This window comes from Cebus imitator, unplaced genomic scaffold (assembly GCF_001604975.1).
Source record: "Cebus imitator isolate Cc_AM_T3 unplaced genomic scaffold, Cebus_imitator-1.0 Scaffold21, whole genome shotgun sequence".
NCBI lineage: Eukaryota > Metazoa > Chordata > Mammalia > Primates > Cebidae > Cebus > Cebus imitator.
Genome location: NW_016107336.1, coordinates 6,414,025 through 6,431,130, shown reverse-complemented (window position 1 = coordinate 6,431,130; position 17,106 = coordinate 6,414,025). Strand labels below are relative to the sequence as shown.

Below are 17,106 nucleotides of genomic sequence, written 5' to 3'. Positions count from 1 at the left end.
GGGGGAGCGTTTAAATCACAGCATGCCAAATAAAGGTGAGTTTCTAGGAGAATACAGCACAGAGGTGACCAAGGTGGGCAGAATATATTCACAGGGGAAAATCCAAATGCCCTCAGGGAACCCACTTTTGCAGGGTTCTTCTGATAAAAACTGAACCCAATTAAAAGCAAACCTTCAGGACAAGTTTTCTCTTAGGAGATTTCTATGCTTTAACTTCCCTCCCCCCAGAATTTCCAGGAGAACTTTGAGTGGTTTATAATCTCTATCACTTCATGCTCATAGACTTTAAGCATATTTTTCTCCCACAAGACAGGACTATTTTTACAATCCTTTTAAGATTAAAACTAAAAACACAGATGATAAAAAAAGGCCTGGCTGGATCCCCCCACAATAAAGTATTATAATTATAGTGCACTACTAAGGAGTATTTCCACAAACATGAGCCTGCCAGGTTTCCAGGACAAGCAGCCTATAATTCCAAAGCACAGGAAAGGAGAGGTACAAGTAATTTAATCTATCCCACTATGATTATAGGTGCTAAGAGATTAACTCAATGTACCTCTTTGGGATGTGAGAAGAATGGGAACTTTAATGATGCCCTATAACTGTCCTATCGATGATGATAACTAGCAGCCACCTGTAGCTATTTAAGTTTAAGTTAACTGAAATAAAATTATATCTGTATTTGAAATTAAGTTCCTTATCTGTCCTGCCACATTTCAAGCCAAATGTAGCTAATGGTTATGGCACCGGACAGTACAGGTACATTTTCATCTTTGCAGAAAGTTCTATTGAACTGTGCATCTAAGACCATCTTAGAGAGTAACTGCATCAGTTTTCCCAATTTTGTAACAGGGATTATAAAGTAACAGCCTCCAAAATACAGGGTTTTTAGGCTACCGGCTCCCTTCCACACTCAGGTGAATTCTTTGTGGTGGTTTATACGTAAGGACCAATTGTCTTCATCTCCCAGTTTCAAACATATTACAATGGCATTAGATGTAATAAAATGCATGCCACTGAGACTCGGCTCAATTGAAACTTGAGTTTCTTCAGAATTCCAAAGGATGGTGCATATTTCTGTGAAATCTGAAGTAGGGACTTGTCAAGAAAATATCTATGAGTGAGGCCTAGGAAAAAGAAGGCATTTTCTGGCTGGGTGCGGTGGCTCACGCCTGTAATCCCAGCAGTTTGGGAGACCGAGGTGGGCTAATCGTGATGTCAGGAGATTGAGATCATCCTGGCTCACATGGTAAAACCCCATTTCTACTAAAAATACAAAAAAGCAGTCGGGTGTGGTGGCACGCACCTGTACTTCCAGCTACTCAGGAGGCTGAAGCAGGAGAATTGCTTGAATCCAGGAGGCGGAGGTTGCAGTGAGCTGAGATCGCACTACTGCACTCCAGCCTGGGCGACAGAGCAAGACTCCATCTCAAAAAAAAATAAGAAGGCATTTTCTGAAATTAATAAATGTATTTCCTTGTTTTTTGTCACACCTTGTTCCAGACATGTCCCTAGGCTACTGTGTGTAGGTCTGGACGGAACCTAACAATAAATTGAGGGATACTGAAAGTCCTGATACTCTTAAGAGCTTCCCCACACATCTTTAGAGGCTCAATGAGGGAACTATTGTTTTTTAAACAAATATAACGTGTTGATGATGCAACGTTAGACCCACTGTGGGGGATCAGAAATAAGAAGGTTCAGGTGCTGCCTTTATGCACAAAGTCTTCTGCCTTCGCCTAACTGCAGAGCCATATGGGAAAACAAGAAAGGGATTGCACACCTTCCCATCACAAACTCCAGGCCTTCCAGTGGTTTTACTACGTCACTCCCCTACTTACAATTTGCCAGTGATTCCGAGAATTTAGCCGAAACTGGCACTTAAGGCTCCTATAATTTGATTACCTTTCTGCTGAACAAAACTTCTTTTATCAGAAATCCTTTGAGCTGATAACTGCTGGCTTTCCTATCACCAAAATTTCTACCCCCCTACCCGACCTAGCAGGTAGATTTTAAGGTCAAGAAGAGCATCCCCGAGGCAGCCTACCCAGCCCCTGGAAAGAGTTCAGTGCCTTCACTGATGGCTGTGAGGTTTACATGAAGGAGGGAAGAGACTCCAAGAATGATGTCTGAGGGGGTGCCTGGTATCTGACGCTGCCCCTCAGGAGGGGTCCAAGGTGGCCCAAATATTGCCTGCTTGGCCATGGCTGACAGAGCTGAAGAACTGCCTCTACATGGTTGGTAGACACATACCCCAGGCAGGCACTTGCCAGCTTCCCTTTGTTTCCTTGAAGAAAGTGGAGTAGCACGGCCCTGGGGCTAACAAGTGAACAATGGTGCCTGCCTTTAATCACACCCAGCCTTTCAGACCCAGGTCAAGTGCTTTCTCTTTCGGAAAGTCATCCACACCCGCCACCACCAGCCCCACCAACAGTGCTCTGCCTCTGTTTTTAACCATCTTTATTGTGAGATGTCCTTTTAGATGGGCCTCTATTGACTCTGCTCTGCAGATAAGTTTCCTAAACCTTCTAAAATCTTGCTCCTGTATGTTATACTGGATTTAAAGTCAATAGATGGGAGTTTTGAACCCAATAAATGGCATTTCTTTGCAGTGGGAAATCAAGTACTTTGACATCTTGGGTTAAATTCTTCATTTGTAACCTCACTTGTTTAGGCTAGATTAGTGTTTCTCTCCATGGTTCCATGTCGGAATCATCTGGGGATCTTTTAAAACAATGATGATGCCAAAGTCCTAACCCAGGGCAATGAGTCAGAATTTCTAGGTGCTTGGCTCAGGCACTGGAATTCTTCTAAAACTTCTCAGGTGATCCTAACATGCAGCCAGGGTTAGAAAAACAAACTGAGTTCAGGAAGGGACTTATCCTACATGGATTGGAGAACTCAATAGGAAAAAATATAGTAGTTAGAGATGGGGCATGGCAGTACTGGACAGGGGCAGTCAGGCCCATAGGGGATGCTTCTCATCTATGCCTTGAGCAGTAACTGGAAAAACTGCGAACTGCATTACAACCACAACCTTATTATATATGTTTGCATGCATGTACAATCAAGCCCAACCCAAATAATTTCACATATGACTCAAACTCTAACATCATTTGGAGATGAGGCAGGAATCATAAACATAACTGGCTGCAGGGCATTTAATTGTGATTGTATAAATTCTTCCTGAAAAATAATTTTAGATTATTTTTTAGTGTATAAGCTCCTATCTTTTTAAAGGGTAGAAATCCTTTGCCAATTCCCAAGGGGACAATGAGCCTAAAGGAAGACATGTCTGAAAGATCCGAGGAGCAGGTTTCCTGAGAAAGCTGTTTTTCTAAAGTTTTGACCCTACAAGGCAACATGAGGAGTGAGTTCAAGGAAACAAATGTGAGAACACATATCTCCCTTTAGATAATCTAGCAAAGACGTTAAGAAGGCAAATAGTTCCTTAGATCAGAATTAACAGTTGTGGGTAGCCTTCCCTTCAGAAAACTGCAATGCTAAACAGACATTACACAAACAATATATCCCTGCAACTTAATTTCTTTTCCTAGGATCTGTGATATTTTTCTTTTTTATTCCATTAAACAAACATACATTGAGCATCACCTACACACCAGGCCTGAAGAAACACTATTTTTAATATGCTCAAAATTTGAGTCTTTTCTTGATGCAGTAACATCTGCCTTAACAGGAATCAGTATGCAAAAATGACAATTTTTAAAGGATTATATAAAAGGTATTATTCCAGAAGATTTGCTAAGGAATCCCTTTTAAAAAGGATGTTCAGAAAAAGGTAACACTGAAATTTATTACAGTTGAAGAAAATCACTCCAATTATAAATCCATGAACTCAGTCATCGTTTAACGAAGCTCCTCTTTGCTGGAAAATCCCCGCGGAGAACAAAGCATCACAAGGATCCACACAGTCCCAACCAAGCCCACTGGAAAAATCACCCTGAAGAACACTGGTGGAAAAGAGAAAGACATCCATACCACGATATGAGAGCTAATTTAATGTGCTCTTTAACAAAAATTAAATAAAACAACATGACCCAATTTCTCTTTCACGGTGTGGGGAAAAATAACATTCATATAAAGCTATAAAGCTAGTAGTAGAAAAGCATAAGTATAGCTTAGCTTTCTGAGATGGCAAGCCAAACACACTTTCTGCTAATCAAAGTGATTCTTTTTTTATTTTTTTTTCTTTGAGATGGAGTCTTGCTCTGTTACCCAGGCTGGAGTGCAATGGTGCCAGCTTGGCTCACTGCAACCTCTGCCTCCTGTATTCAAGCGATTATCTTGCCTCAGCCTCCTGAGTAGCTGGGATTACGCCTGCCATCATGCTGGGCTAATTTTTGTATTTCTTAGTAAAGACGGGGTTTCACCATGTCGGTCAGGCTGGTCTCGCACTCCTGACCTCTAGTGACCCAATCACCTCGGCCTCCCAAAGTGCTGAGATTACCGACATGAGCCACCACGCCTAGTCTCTTCTCTGTATCTTTATTCAGACATTCATGTTTAAGAAGTTCTGAGAAAGGAAGCTAAAGATAATAATACCGGACCTCTATGTCTATATGATGAAGAAGTACACTTCCTATGTAAAGATGTCCAGATCTCTGATTAGGTGAGGCAACTTGACGTTCTAGTGAAGAGCAAAACTACAGGACTGAACTGGCATAGCGTTTTACGGCAGCCTTTTATGGCAGCATTTGTCTATTGACAACGGTGACATAACTTCCAAGAGGACAGACCACACAGTGTACAAAAGAGAAGCGGTGCCCATAAGAAAAGGGGAAAAGTACAATGACTCATTACATAGTCTGAACTCTCTTATGACTAGTGGACAAAACCCTCAAAAAGGAAATTCTCTAGTCTTAAATAGGGCTTTTAGTGTTTGAGGCAAGAAAGGTCCGCCGCTGACTACACTGCCACCAACCACCTCTTTGACAATTTAGCTATGAAAATTCGAGGAGAAAGTAGATTTTTATCTTACATTTACTTACAAATGAAGCAGTGAGGGAGCACAATGACTAAAAATAGAAACATGAAAAGATGAATTAATGATACTTTACTATGTGCCAGTGGATGGGCAGTCCTATTACAGCCTGGGCGGATGATTTCATCTTTCAGGGGCTCCATTTTCACATCTGTAAAACAGGATAATTATATCCATCTCAGAGAGTTGTTTTTAAGGTTACAGATGGCATGCAAGTGAAATTGTTTTGGAAATAATGAAGTTCTCCATTACTGTGAGATTATTGAAAGATTGTTATAACTAGACAGGGTCAATATGTTTTCTTGAAAGTTATCAGACTAGACATTTTTCCCTCTGGTGCTCTTTCACCCGTATGTCTCAATCATAGCAAACTTATTCAAATCATTTCTCTTTTCTGCTTTCCTGGTACTAATTTTCCATCTGCCTGCAGAAGTAGACAAATGACTGTTTTCATGACTTTTTTTTTTTTTTTGCTTTTAATATTATCTAATAGCTATTTTAACAATGAAAGACATTTTATATATTCCCAAAAGGTATGCATGAAAAAGGGTGTGGGCAGCAATGTGGACAAAATAAGGACCTTTCATTGCATCTTGGTCACCACGAATAAAGTACACAGAAGCCCATAGCAAACTGAGGTCTAAGTGGCTGCTTTCAACCAACACAATCTGCTGAGTCTGATCACCTCATTTTCTTATAACTTCAGGACACATCAATTTAGAGAGCACAAGAGCCAAGTTAGCCTCCCTGGTCATCTTAAGCAACATGGGAAGGTAAGTTAAGAAAAGTGACACCCTATCGATCACTTTCCCAAGCTTTTCAGGGACTCGCTCCAAAGACCTTCTTGATGATAAATTTTATTAAAGTGCCGATCACAATCAAAACAGTACATTGTATCAGAGGTCAGGCATTGTTTTGCACTTCCTTTCCCAGAACTTATTAAAGATATACATCTGAAAAAAGATATAAAGAAGAATAAAATTGGTTTTGGCTGGCAGAAAATGACTTACACAGACATCTAATACTTAGTCAAGTTGGTTTTATATGAAATAAGTTCTACCTTGGGAGTAACAAAGCCCATAGGCTTGGCTCATAGGTGGCTAACTACAGCTACAGCAGTTATTTAGTAAGTTAACATATTCTCTCCTGTCCCCTGAAGACACCTCAGGCATCTCATTAATAAACTGGTAACGGGATACTCAGAGTTTGTGAAAATGCTTTGTAAAGTGCTGAATAAATTTAAGTAATTTTCTAATTACCACAAATATTCTCACCAACATCATCATTAAAATGTTGAGTGCTTTCAGTAGTTTTGAAACCTACAATGACATGCTAAATTAAAAGCATTATATTTCAACCATTTCCAGTAAGTGCTACAGAATATTAAGATTTAAGAATATTACAATTACAGGATCATGCCTGTAATTCCAGCACTTTGAGAGGCCGAGGTGGGCAGATCGCCTGAGGTCAGAAGTTTGAGAGCAGCCTGGCCAATATGGCAAAACCCTGTCTCTACCAAAAATATAGAAATTAGCCAGGCGTGGTGGTGGGCGCCTGTAATCCCAGCTACTCAGGAGACTGAGGCAAGAGAATCGCCTGAACTCGAGAGGCAGAGGTTGCAGGGAGCTGAGATCATGTCATTACACTCCAGCCTGGATGACAAGAGCAAAACTCTGTCTCAAAAAAAAAAAAAAAAAAAAATTAAAATTCTTATTTCATCTCCTTTTCCTCTATAGACAGAGAAGGTAGGGCATTGCCAGTCCAAATCTATGTCACGTTATGATATCAGTGGTAGCTCCAGAATTCCCGTAGAGGAGGGGCTACATGGGTGATAATCTGGCTGGAAGGGAGGCAGGAGACATATCTGGAAGCTCTGCTTGCGTTAGAGAACACTACTTGTGGTACCTATACTGCATGTTTATTCTGGATGGATGGAGACTATGGTGGAGGAAAAGGCCGAAGGCCACCTTCAAGACCTTCTTTGGAAACCTGCTTTTATTAAGTACCCATGTAAGACAGGCTTCATATTTAAGTCTCCTTAGCGTGTGTCATTTTAATAGGGCTTTCCAAAAAGTACAACCGGAGGTCACCTTTGCAACATGGGATTATTTACCCTCAGGTAGGTAGAAGAGTATCTTCAGGCACTCTCCATTGCACTAAGACCCCTTCAGCCATTCCTATTCCAGCAATCCCAAGGACTGAGATAATCTATGATTCATAAGGAGGAAAGGCAGGAGTGGCAAAAGACTGTCCTGTGTCAGATGGTGTGATTTACTTTATGACTTTGTCTGGCCTCTGTAGTCATAATGCACTGAGCCTTCTGCAAAGGATTCACACATAAGAGGATAAATGAATCAAAGGTGGAGCTGGCGATGGAGAGAAAATCAAGCTTAACACCCACACTCCACAGCTCCCCAAAATTCACAGAAACTAAAGACTGCAGAAACAGCAAGTCTCTACTGTAAAGAGCAATTTGCACAAAGCAGATCACACGAGATTTTCCACAAGCCTACGGTTCTGTCAAACAATGCCACAGGTGGCTTTAAGCCACCGACATTCACACTTGGTGGTGAGGTAAGCCATCTAGGAGAAAAAAAAGGTAGCACTCCTAGGCTTGGATCTAAAAGCAAGTTTCCTCGGCCTTTAAAAGCAATGAATTCCAAACAGCAACAAACACAGCACATAAACAAACACAATTAGTGAGAATGTGTATGAAGAGCTATGGCAAAATCACACAGACATTTCTCCTTCAAAGAGTTTTCATTCTAATAAGAGTTTAAAACACGCAGAGATAGCGCAGGTAGCTTGGCAAGCAAGGTCATATGAATGAGGATGCAAGACTTGTTAGAGAGGCCATGGGCAGGAGAAAGAATCGCAGTGGGATGGATAATCAAGGAAGACCCAATTTTTTTTTTCAAGAGACAAAATTTAATATATGCACACAGTTTTATATGTAATGCAGCATCACACCATGTAGGGCATTTACTCTTATTTTATACATTCAGATATGTTTGAAACACTTCTTAAGGCTACAAAACAGAACATAGAAAAATAAACAGGAATATATTCAACACTTACAAAAAGTGGTATGATAAAGAATATAAAGTACTCATTTCAACACTTCAAAAGATATGTATATACATACTTTTTTTTTTTACAAGTAACATCACAAATGATCACATCTTCATATGCTCTTAAGTATTATTTGTACTCAGTGTAAGGCTATTATCATTTTTCATACATAAAATTTTCTAGCTCTGTAACACAATGCAAGAAAGTAAAGTAAAGAAGTAACATTCAGACAAGGCGTTATTTCAAAGGGTGGAGCTGTTGTAGGGCACAGGTAGAGAATGGTAAAACTCAGGGGAAGTGGTGGAGAATGGTCACAAGCTAGAAAATTTGTAAGCAAAAAGGATGCGTGAGGCAGCTGGGTTCAAGTGGAACCAGGGCATGAGGGATGCCAAGGGTGGAACAGATGATGGGTAAGATGTATGGCTTCATCTGCACGTGCAGTCATCAAACTGGTCCTGTGTCTCATCTGCACAAGGCACTCTCTTAGAAGCCAAGGGACACTGAGGCAGCCCCCATGCTCAAAGAGGAAGGGAAGGCCCCGTGATGATCTAGGATTCATAGGATCCATGGAAGGCTTTCTAGCAGCTGCCAGCTATTCAGAATGCTGTCTAGGAGGAGATTTAACCGATGGCAATGCCTGTGTTATTGACAGAGAAGGAACAAAACATGTCCATAAGCAGAAACCAATTAGGTGACTTTTACAGATGACAAAAATAAGAGTTCAGCTTTCTGTTACTGTAGCATAATTCAAGGGCAAACATAAAAGCGAATGGTTATGGTTTTGTGTAACTTTTCTGATGAATAACTTGAGATTTAATGCAACAGGAAGCAACATGAGATAAGAGTTGCAATGGAAAGTTTTACGGTTTTTTTTTTCTTGCCAAGTATAGTTCAGATGTCAAACGCAAAACAAAAAATGTCAGAAAATGAAATTATTTGGAAACATTAGAAACTGCCTGTAAGGACTGGTTATGGTGGCCACTATGTTACTTAAGAGCATTAGTAACTGACAGGGACCCATAATTCTGTAAGGCAAAAGTAACCAAGGCACAAAAAGCTGCCTTATGGTGTCAAAATAAAGAAGCAAATCAATGAAAAAGCCTACAGTGGCACTCTCAGCAGAGTCTAAAACAAATGTTGAGCGATTCAAGAAAGAATTAGTGAGTCTTTCCTCGGCATCAGACAAATAAGTTCCTCAAGACAAAAGAGAAGGATTAAAAAATGTTGAAGAGAAAAACCACTTCCTGAAAACCTGTCATTGAATCACTAATTTATTGAGTACCTACTTTGTATGGTGCAGAGTGCTACGTATTTTAAGAAATGCTGAGGTCTAATAGCTCCGGAATGAATTAAGGCCTACATATGTCAAGGCAATCTGTGAGTAAATGCCTAATGAGGTAAACATGATTAATGCAGTGAGTTCAGCATAGAAATGGGTCCTTGGGTTCTACAGTTCACCATGGTCAAGGGAAGGACAATCAGTGTACAAAAGACTCATGAAGAATGACTGGGGAAACAGACTGGTTAAAAACTGACTCATTTGGCTGACTTGCCACCAGGGCCTTCTGTCTTCTGCTAGCTTTTGCATGTTACAACAGTTACCATACAGTTAAAACAGCTTAGGAGGAGTCAAAAGACTTTCATAAAGATAAGTACAACTCTTCCTTGAATCCTTCTCTTCTTTACAGACAGAAACAAGCCTGATGTGATCCACTAAAACCATTGCATATCATTTGATTACTCTTTGGAACATGATTTAACGCTATTACTGTGGTATTTCTCAAACTGCAATGTGTACAGGAATCACCTGGGGACCTTGTCAAAGCACACATTCTGTTGCAGGAGGTCCAGGGAGGGGCCCACAATTCTCATTTCCAATAAATCATCAGTGATGCTGATGCTGCTGGTCCCTGGATCTCCTAGGAGCAGCAAGGTATTAAAACATCTTCAGATGCTGTTATCAGAAGATGTTAGGAAACCATCATTTTCAGGGTCAGAATGCTGGAGCTCAAGATTTGGGCCTCAATACATATACGAACTCATGAAATGTAATACTCAGGAAGGAAGGAGGCTCCTGAAGTAGTAAGAAGGTAGAATGAACAAAGGCCTAAGAGAACAGAAATTTATTCTAAAAATATAAATTATAAAAATACAAGTAGGAATACCCAAAGGGATTGAGATTATTAGATTTTACAACAACGCAATTTAAGGAACTGCAAAATAATGAATATAAAATATGTTGCTATTAGATTTTTTCATTTTCACATACTTGAAGGACAAATTATATCTTTCTTTCTTTTCTTTTCTTTCTTTCTTTCCCCCTCCTGCCAATACTATGAACTTTAGCGAATGGGATGAAAATCCAACATGTAGTAACAGGGTAGTCACTCACAGCAAAAGTTGAAAGATTCCCAGTCTATGCTAGCAAGCGTCTAAATACTCTACAGAAGTGCCATTATGGGATCCAGCAGCTACTCCCCTGCCTAAAACAGCAGTCTGAAAGCTGCCAATCTGCTGCAAATTCTGTCTTTTCTGAGAATATTTTAAGAAAAGTGGTGGAGAAATATTTGAAGGGCAACAGAACACTAATTATATCTATACCCATGCTATAATGGATAGTTTCCCTTTTTTTCCCAAGCAATATAAAAGTTCCTTTAGGCTTATTTCTCCTAAGCATAGCAGAGCATTTCATAATTTTCTACCTTAGGAAAAACTTCCACAGACACTGTTACCAGTTCAGAGGAAGGGGAGAATGAAAACACCATAATTAACCAAAGAGAAATAATATTACCACTGAAGCCAAGTTAAGCCTTTTCTTTAGCAAGGAGTGAGCTCTAGCTGAAGTAAACATGCTATTTAGTCAGGATGTATGCTCAGACACCTGTAGTAGGAAATTCTCAAAATAGCTATGGTTTTTTTCTTTTCTTTTTTTTAATAGTAGTCATCACCAACAAACACCAGTGGAAGTTTGTGGTATTTCTCAGTTCTGACCCGATAGGACTTTTGTTAGTTTTCTATTTTGATTAGCTGAAGGTTAAGTAAAGATTTTCTAACTCAACTTCAATGATTTATTCTACTAACAAAGCAGTAGAGGGCGAAGAGTGAATAAAATGTTTCAAGGCGGGGCACGGTGGTTCACGCCTGTAATCCCAGCGCTTTGGGAGGCTGAGGCAGCAGATCACGATGTCAGGGGTTCGAGACCAGCCTGACCAACATGGTGAAACCCCATCTCTTTAAAAAAAAAAAAAGAGAGAGAAAGAAAAATGTTTCAGAATAGAAAATACTGGAACTCTTATCTAGTCCAATTCTTGTCAATGTATAGAAGGAAAAGGAAACCCAGAAGGAAGAAAGACAGCCTGGTCACCTGGATACCTCGATTCCCATTACAACCTTAAGTCTTTACCAGCTGTCTCCTGCATAGAGTCTTTCTAGTCTCAAACTAAGGGTCAGAGCTAGGTTATCTTTCATCCAAGATGAAGGTCTGTGATAATTACGTCTTTGCATCTTCTTTTCTACTTGGCAAGGGGCTCTAAAGCAGGGAAATGATGAGGGGTTTAGCTAGACCTGGAGGAAAAATATTTTGGTTTTGTGAAATAACAATGCAGATTTCAGTATCTGTTTGTGATCAGGGGGAGGAGGAGGAGGCATCTTTTAACATTTATTTTCTAAACCAACAAACAAATCCTACCATTAGTCAAAGACTCAGGTCTTTGGAATCTGAAGCTTGCACATTACAGGGGCACTCTTTAAGAAGAATACAAAATTAAGAATAAAGTTAATCTTTATTTAAAATCAAAATGGTATACAGGACGGGTGCAGTGGCTTATGCCTGTGATCCTAACACTTTGGGAGGCAGAGGTGGAAGGATTCCTTTGAGCCCCAGAGTTAAAGACCAGCCTTGGTATATAGTAAGATGCCATCACTACAAAAAATATAAAAAAAGTTAGCTGGGCATGGTGGGGCATGCCTTTAGTCTCAGCTACTCTAGAGGATTACTCGAGCCTAGGAATCCAAAGCTATAGTGAGTTATGATCACGCAACTGCTTTCCAGACTTAGTGACAGAGTGAGATCTCATCTCTGGAAAAATAAAATAAAAAAGGAAAAATAAAATAGTGTCATACAAACAAATTTTTAAAAGCTGTAAGAACTACAAATATGAAGGGTTTTAAAAACAAATATTTTTAACTGACTGACATACCTCTGAAGTACTTTTCCTATATTTTTTGGTTACACACTCTTAGATCATCTCTTCCAATAACATTTTTAGATATTCTCTATTGAGAGAATAGAAAAATAATTGTCTTCTCTTTAGAACTGTAGATCAGAATTTGTAATTTATTCTTGAATAATTTGGAAACGTTCCTTTTAGCCTCATAACTCATTGAAGGTAATGTCATATAAACTTTTTGTATTGACTCCAAATTTGGAAAACTTTTATCAGGTTAATTTTAGAGGTGCGCTGTAAGATTCAGAGCACTGCAAGATTTCGTAAATAATGTTTAACTTGATGACACTTGTTAAGCACATTGCCAGGACCTCCCCGAGAACCAGGAGAAAGTCCTATATCAAGCTATAGGTAGCCTTGAAGATTAAGTTCAAACACTTCACAGCAAATCCACCTGACCCTAGCATATATACCCCCAACATATCTGATGCATCTCTGAACTCTCCCAGTTCTTTCAAATAAATCGCCTGTTTTACTCGGAACTCCCTGATGGCATAATTGTTCCATGATTCAGCCAAGACTGTATCACTTGAGGTATATACTTCATTTTCCCATTGAGGTCACAAGACAGGCACGACGCTTGACTACCTGGTGTATGAACCAAGTGCTATTTTATTACACTAAGGAAATTCGATGGGATAATACAGGAAGAATGCTAAAATACTAGAAAAATGTTGGATATTATTATTTCTCTTAACCCCTAGTCTTCCAATACCCATGCTATAATGGACAAGTAGTTTATGTCAATTAAGGCAGACTAGTTTCAGTACAGTATAACAATTAGGAGTATAGATCCCCAAACAGACCATCTTGGTTCCAATCCTAGCCTATTCATTTGCTAACTAGGTGGATGTAGGCAAGCTTATCAACTCTGGAGGATTTATAAGAAGCATAATACAACCTACCTTGTAGAGTTGTTTTGAGGGTCAATACATTTGAAGTACTCAGCATGAGCCAGGCAGTAGCAAGATCTCACTAAGTGGTAGCTACTATGATTATTGGGAAATTAGTCCATGAAGTCTATTGAATAAAGCTACAGGGGGCATAAGGCCAATTCCATTTCCCTATGAAGAAAAGTTTGCAGAGTTTGGACATGACAGGTAGTCATCCGCAAAGCAGCAATGTTACCGCCCCCCACAGGAAATGAAGACTTTGTAATGATTTATATTTTTAAAAAGAGCTGCTACATCATATACTAAAAATATGTACCCAACCCATATCTTCTTTCAAAGGCATTCATGTTAGTTCAGCCAAGTCCCTAGTTCTTTAAAATGAAGCAATGACAATCTTACATCTTCTAAAGCATTGGGAAGACTTTTTCCTTATTTTCTATAAAGAGGCTTGAGAAGAAGCAAGCCTCTTTTTTATTTGAACCATGGATGGTTCAAATAAAATATTTACAATAGGAGGAAAAAACATTCAGATAAACTTCGCCTTGCTCTCGTGGTCTCAATACACAAAGAAATGAAACTAAGACACTAGGAAATATTAAAAAAAAAGATCAGTGAAACAGCAGCTAGATCAAAACGCTAACTAAGAAAAACTATATTTCCCAAAGGAAATACAGCACTGTCTACAAAGTAACCATTATCTTTTTCTTTAATGTTCAATGCTGTCTATTCCAGGCAAAAAAATGATACAATTAACCAAACTAATTTCTACCTAACATCTCTGCAAAGGAATGTTGCTGCTGCAGACCCACCCCCAACATCGGAAGGCCCAAGGCAAGTGAGCAAACAGAGGCCCATTTACCACAAGTCAAAACATTTAAAGTTACAAATCAAGCTAGCAAACTGCTCAATACAATAGGTTTTATCCTTCTGCCTTGACTGACAAATCTGTCTTTTCAGTGGCTTGGAAGACCAGGTACAACTTTAGAACTCCTACAATATTCCTAGTCCTTCCTGAGAAATGGGCGGTTTGAAGAGAGACATTATCCTGCGCCCTGATAATCAATCTGCCTTCCTCTCCACTGCCTGCTGATTGCTCAACCAGCAGCAATGAAGGCCTTCAGGAGGATGGCTCCAAGGATCCATGCAAACTGCAGATACCAGTTCAGGGGCTTCTGCGTAGGGGATTTGGGTTCCCAGGTAACCAAATCATAGTCTAAAAATAAAAAGAGAGTCAGATTGGAAGGCCCAAAAGTCACCTCACCCCATAGGCACGGCTCTGACCAGAGAAGAATGACAGCAGAGTGCCATCTAAAGCCCAGGACAGAGGCCACTTGTGTTTATATAATAGGCTTGTATTTTAGTTGTAGAGCTGAAAGAAATTGGAGGAAAATATTCCATCAGAAAAGAGAGAGAGAAAAAAGAAAAGAGCTGCATGTCTTGACCTTTCCCAGATAGAATCTCCCCAGTCATAGGTACGGGCCCTGAAACTAAATCTCTTCTAATAATGATAGCTTCAAACCTCCAAACAAAACACAGATGCTAGGGAACCCTTAAGAGTCTAAGCAAGAGGCCATAAGTAGACTAAATTGACTGCATCCAAGAGGACATTTGCTCCTTGTTGGATGCTAAGACCTAAAAAGTTGACTGTGGCAAGTAAAGGGCAGAAGTAATCCTGATGTCATGGGTAAGGAAGAGGATCTTAACCTACTACAAGTCTTCAAATTGTCCCCTTCAAAAGTCAAACTGTCCCTTTCTTCCTGTTATATTGATATGGCTCTTCTTGCCCTCATCAGCAGTTGTACACATGTGATTGTACACAAATGATTTTCCTACATGCTTAGAATTTGGGGTTTACAATACACATCTTTGCAAATGGGGTATGTCCAACTGCTGTAAGTGGCTAAACCACAGGCCCCCTGCCATGAGTCCTGCCACTAAGGACTATCAAACTATCAAACTGTGGGGTGGAGCGTTTCCTTATGCAAAGAAACTCTGCCTTATCTTGATTTTCTGTGGTACAAAGACAGTCAGGAAGGAGGCAGATGATGCAAGCAAAGCAAATCAATGACATCAGGAGCACTGAACTGATGACATTAGATGGGAAGCTTCCCCGCTCTCAAATCTGATATCCATTCACCCTTCTTCAGCCTCCTTCCTAACACATACACACAGAGAGACGACAGAAAAGAACCTAGCAGCACACAAGCCGGAGAAGCTTGGGCCACACACACATACAACCACGCAAATCTCCAGAGAGAGCTTGAGCAGGATCCATCTTTCCATTTATAAGATAAAGATAATAAAACTTATCTTGGAGGTTTCTTCCTAGGATTAAATTAGATAAGTAATGTGAAGTGGCTGGCTGAGGGTAGGTTCTCAAACGTCAATTCTCTTTCTCTTCCTTCTCCCTGACTTCTCCCTGAGAAGAGCCAATCTGCTGGTACAGCATTCCAAACCCTTTTGGCATGCCAAGCAAAGAAGTCTAAGAGTCATTATCTTGCCTCAGTCACAAGCAACAAGTATCTGTGGGGCAAAATATTACCAGGAAAGTAGAGACTGCAAAATAAGCGATGGGCATTCCTGCTGCGAATGCATATCTGTTCTACTGAAAATCACAACCTAAATCTGCTGAAGCTGTAGGTAAAGACCTGGACGGTAGATGCTAACAAGGTACCAGAGTTATGCTTTCACATGGAACTTGGCCAAACAATGCCATGGCTGTAGCCAGAAAGTATGTTTCCCCTGCACCCTATTTAAAACTGTTTTGGTGGTTTGCATCAGACCTAAGTAATATCCACGCTACTCTAGAGTAGGCAGTGGTGGCTAGAGACCACACTTCCCTTCAACCCATCTCTGCTTCACCCTTGTAAACCAAAACATAAAACCCAACGAAGAAAGAAACTTAAAAACTGAATTCAGATTGCAGCACTTCATTAGTAATAAAATTCTCTCCCCGACATCCTTCTAGAAAACAATAAAATAAAAATAAAAGAGAAATCAGTAGCTACTGGATAATTTCTCTGGTGAATTTATCTAACGTTCTGCAGTGGCTTTCAAGGTCCTATGTAGTTCAAAATTTATGGCTAAAAGAATTGCATGAAAACTTCTAGCAGCTTTCCATCATGTTTTTCAGAAGTTGAAACATCTTTTTCCATATTTCATCGGAATACAAGAACCAATTCCATAGTTCAAAAACAGCCAAACTACTCATTGTGATCAGAGCTAAAACTATTCTAACTGAAAGTAAAAACACCTAATAAACAGTGACTGCTTAGTTCAATGCTCGCCCTCAATACAGTAGGATGAAGCGGAGGCTCAGCTCAGCATTTCCTGGGCGCTAAATGATGTGTCAGGCACTGCTGAAGACCCCGGAGATAGAGAACTGAATAAAATTGAGAGGATTAAAGGTTTAATGGGCAAGAGAGTTCCGTAAAGATATGACTTCAGTTTGATATCGTTACCAGCTCAGTGAGAGGTCTGTATCTCATAGGAGATATTTACCTCAAACTGGGGCATTCAAAGCAGGTACCCTCAAGAAGATGACACTTGAACTAACTCTCAAAAGATGAGTGAAAGTTAGCCAGGTAGCAGGAGTTCCAGACATCCTGAACAAAGGCATAGCTGCCTAAATCCCTCACACTATGTATATGTACAGCGACACAAACGGACTGGGAAAGTGTGAGCTGTGGTGAGATGTCAAGCAGCAGTCAAATCAGAACCAGGTTGGAGACCCTTGGTAAGCCCAATTAAGGAGTTAATAATAATAGTAATAACAAAAGCTGATATTTATTGAGCACTTACTATGTTGCAGGCACCATGTTAAACATTTTAAAACAAAATTTTATTTAGTTCTCACCATAACTCCATAATCTTCTTTTTTTTTTTTTTTTTTTTTTTTTTTTTTTTTTTT

At 39.8% G+C, this 17,106-nt stretch overlaps 1 protein-coding gene across 2 annotated transcripts in view; it reads right to left on the bottom strand.

The window, feature by feature from the left end:
* TGFBR2 (transforming growth factor beta receptor 2) overlaps positions 1-17,106 on the bottom strand; it is an 87,145-nt gene that overhangs the window by 65,746 nt on the left and 4,293 nt on the right. The window contains exon 2 of one of the 2 annotated variants that reach the window (XM_017521667.2): positions 5,082-5,156. The exons of the other annotated variant lie outside the window; for it this stretch is intronic. Within the exon in view, the coding sequence (XP_017377156.1) occupies positions 5,082-5,156 (75 nt within the window). The remainder of the gene's footprint in view (positions 1-5,081; positions 5,157-17,106) is intronic. 2 annotated transcript variants of the gene reach the window in all.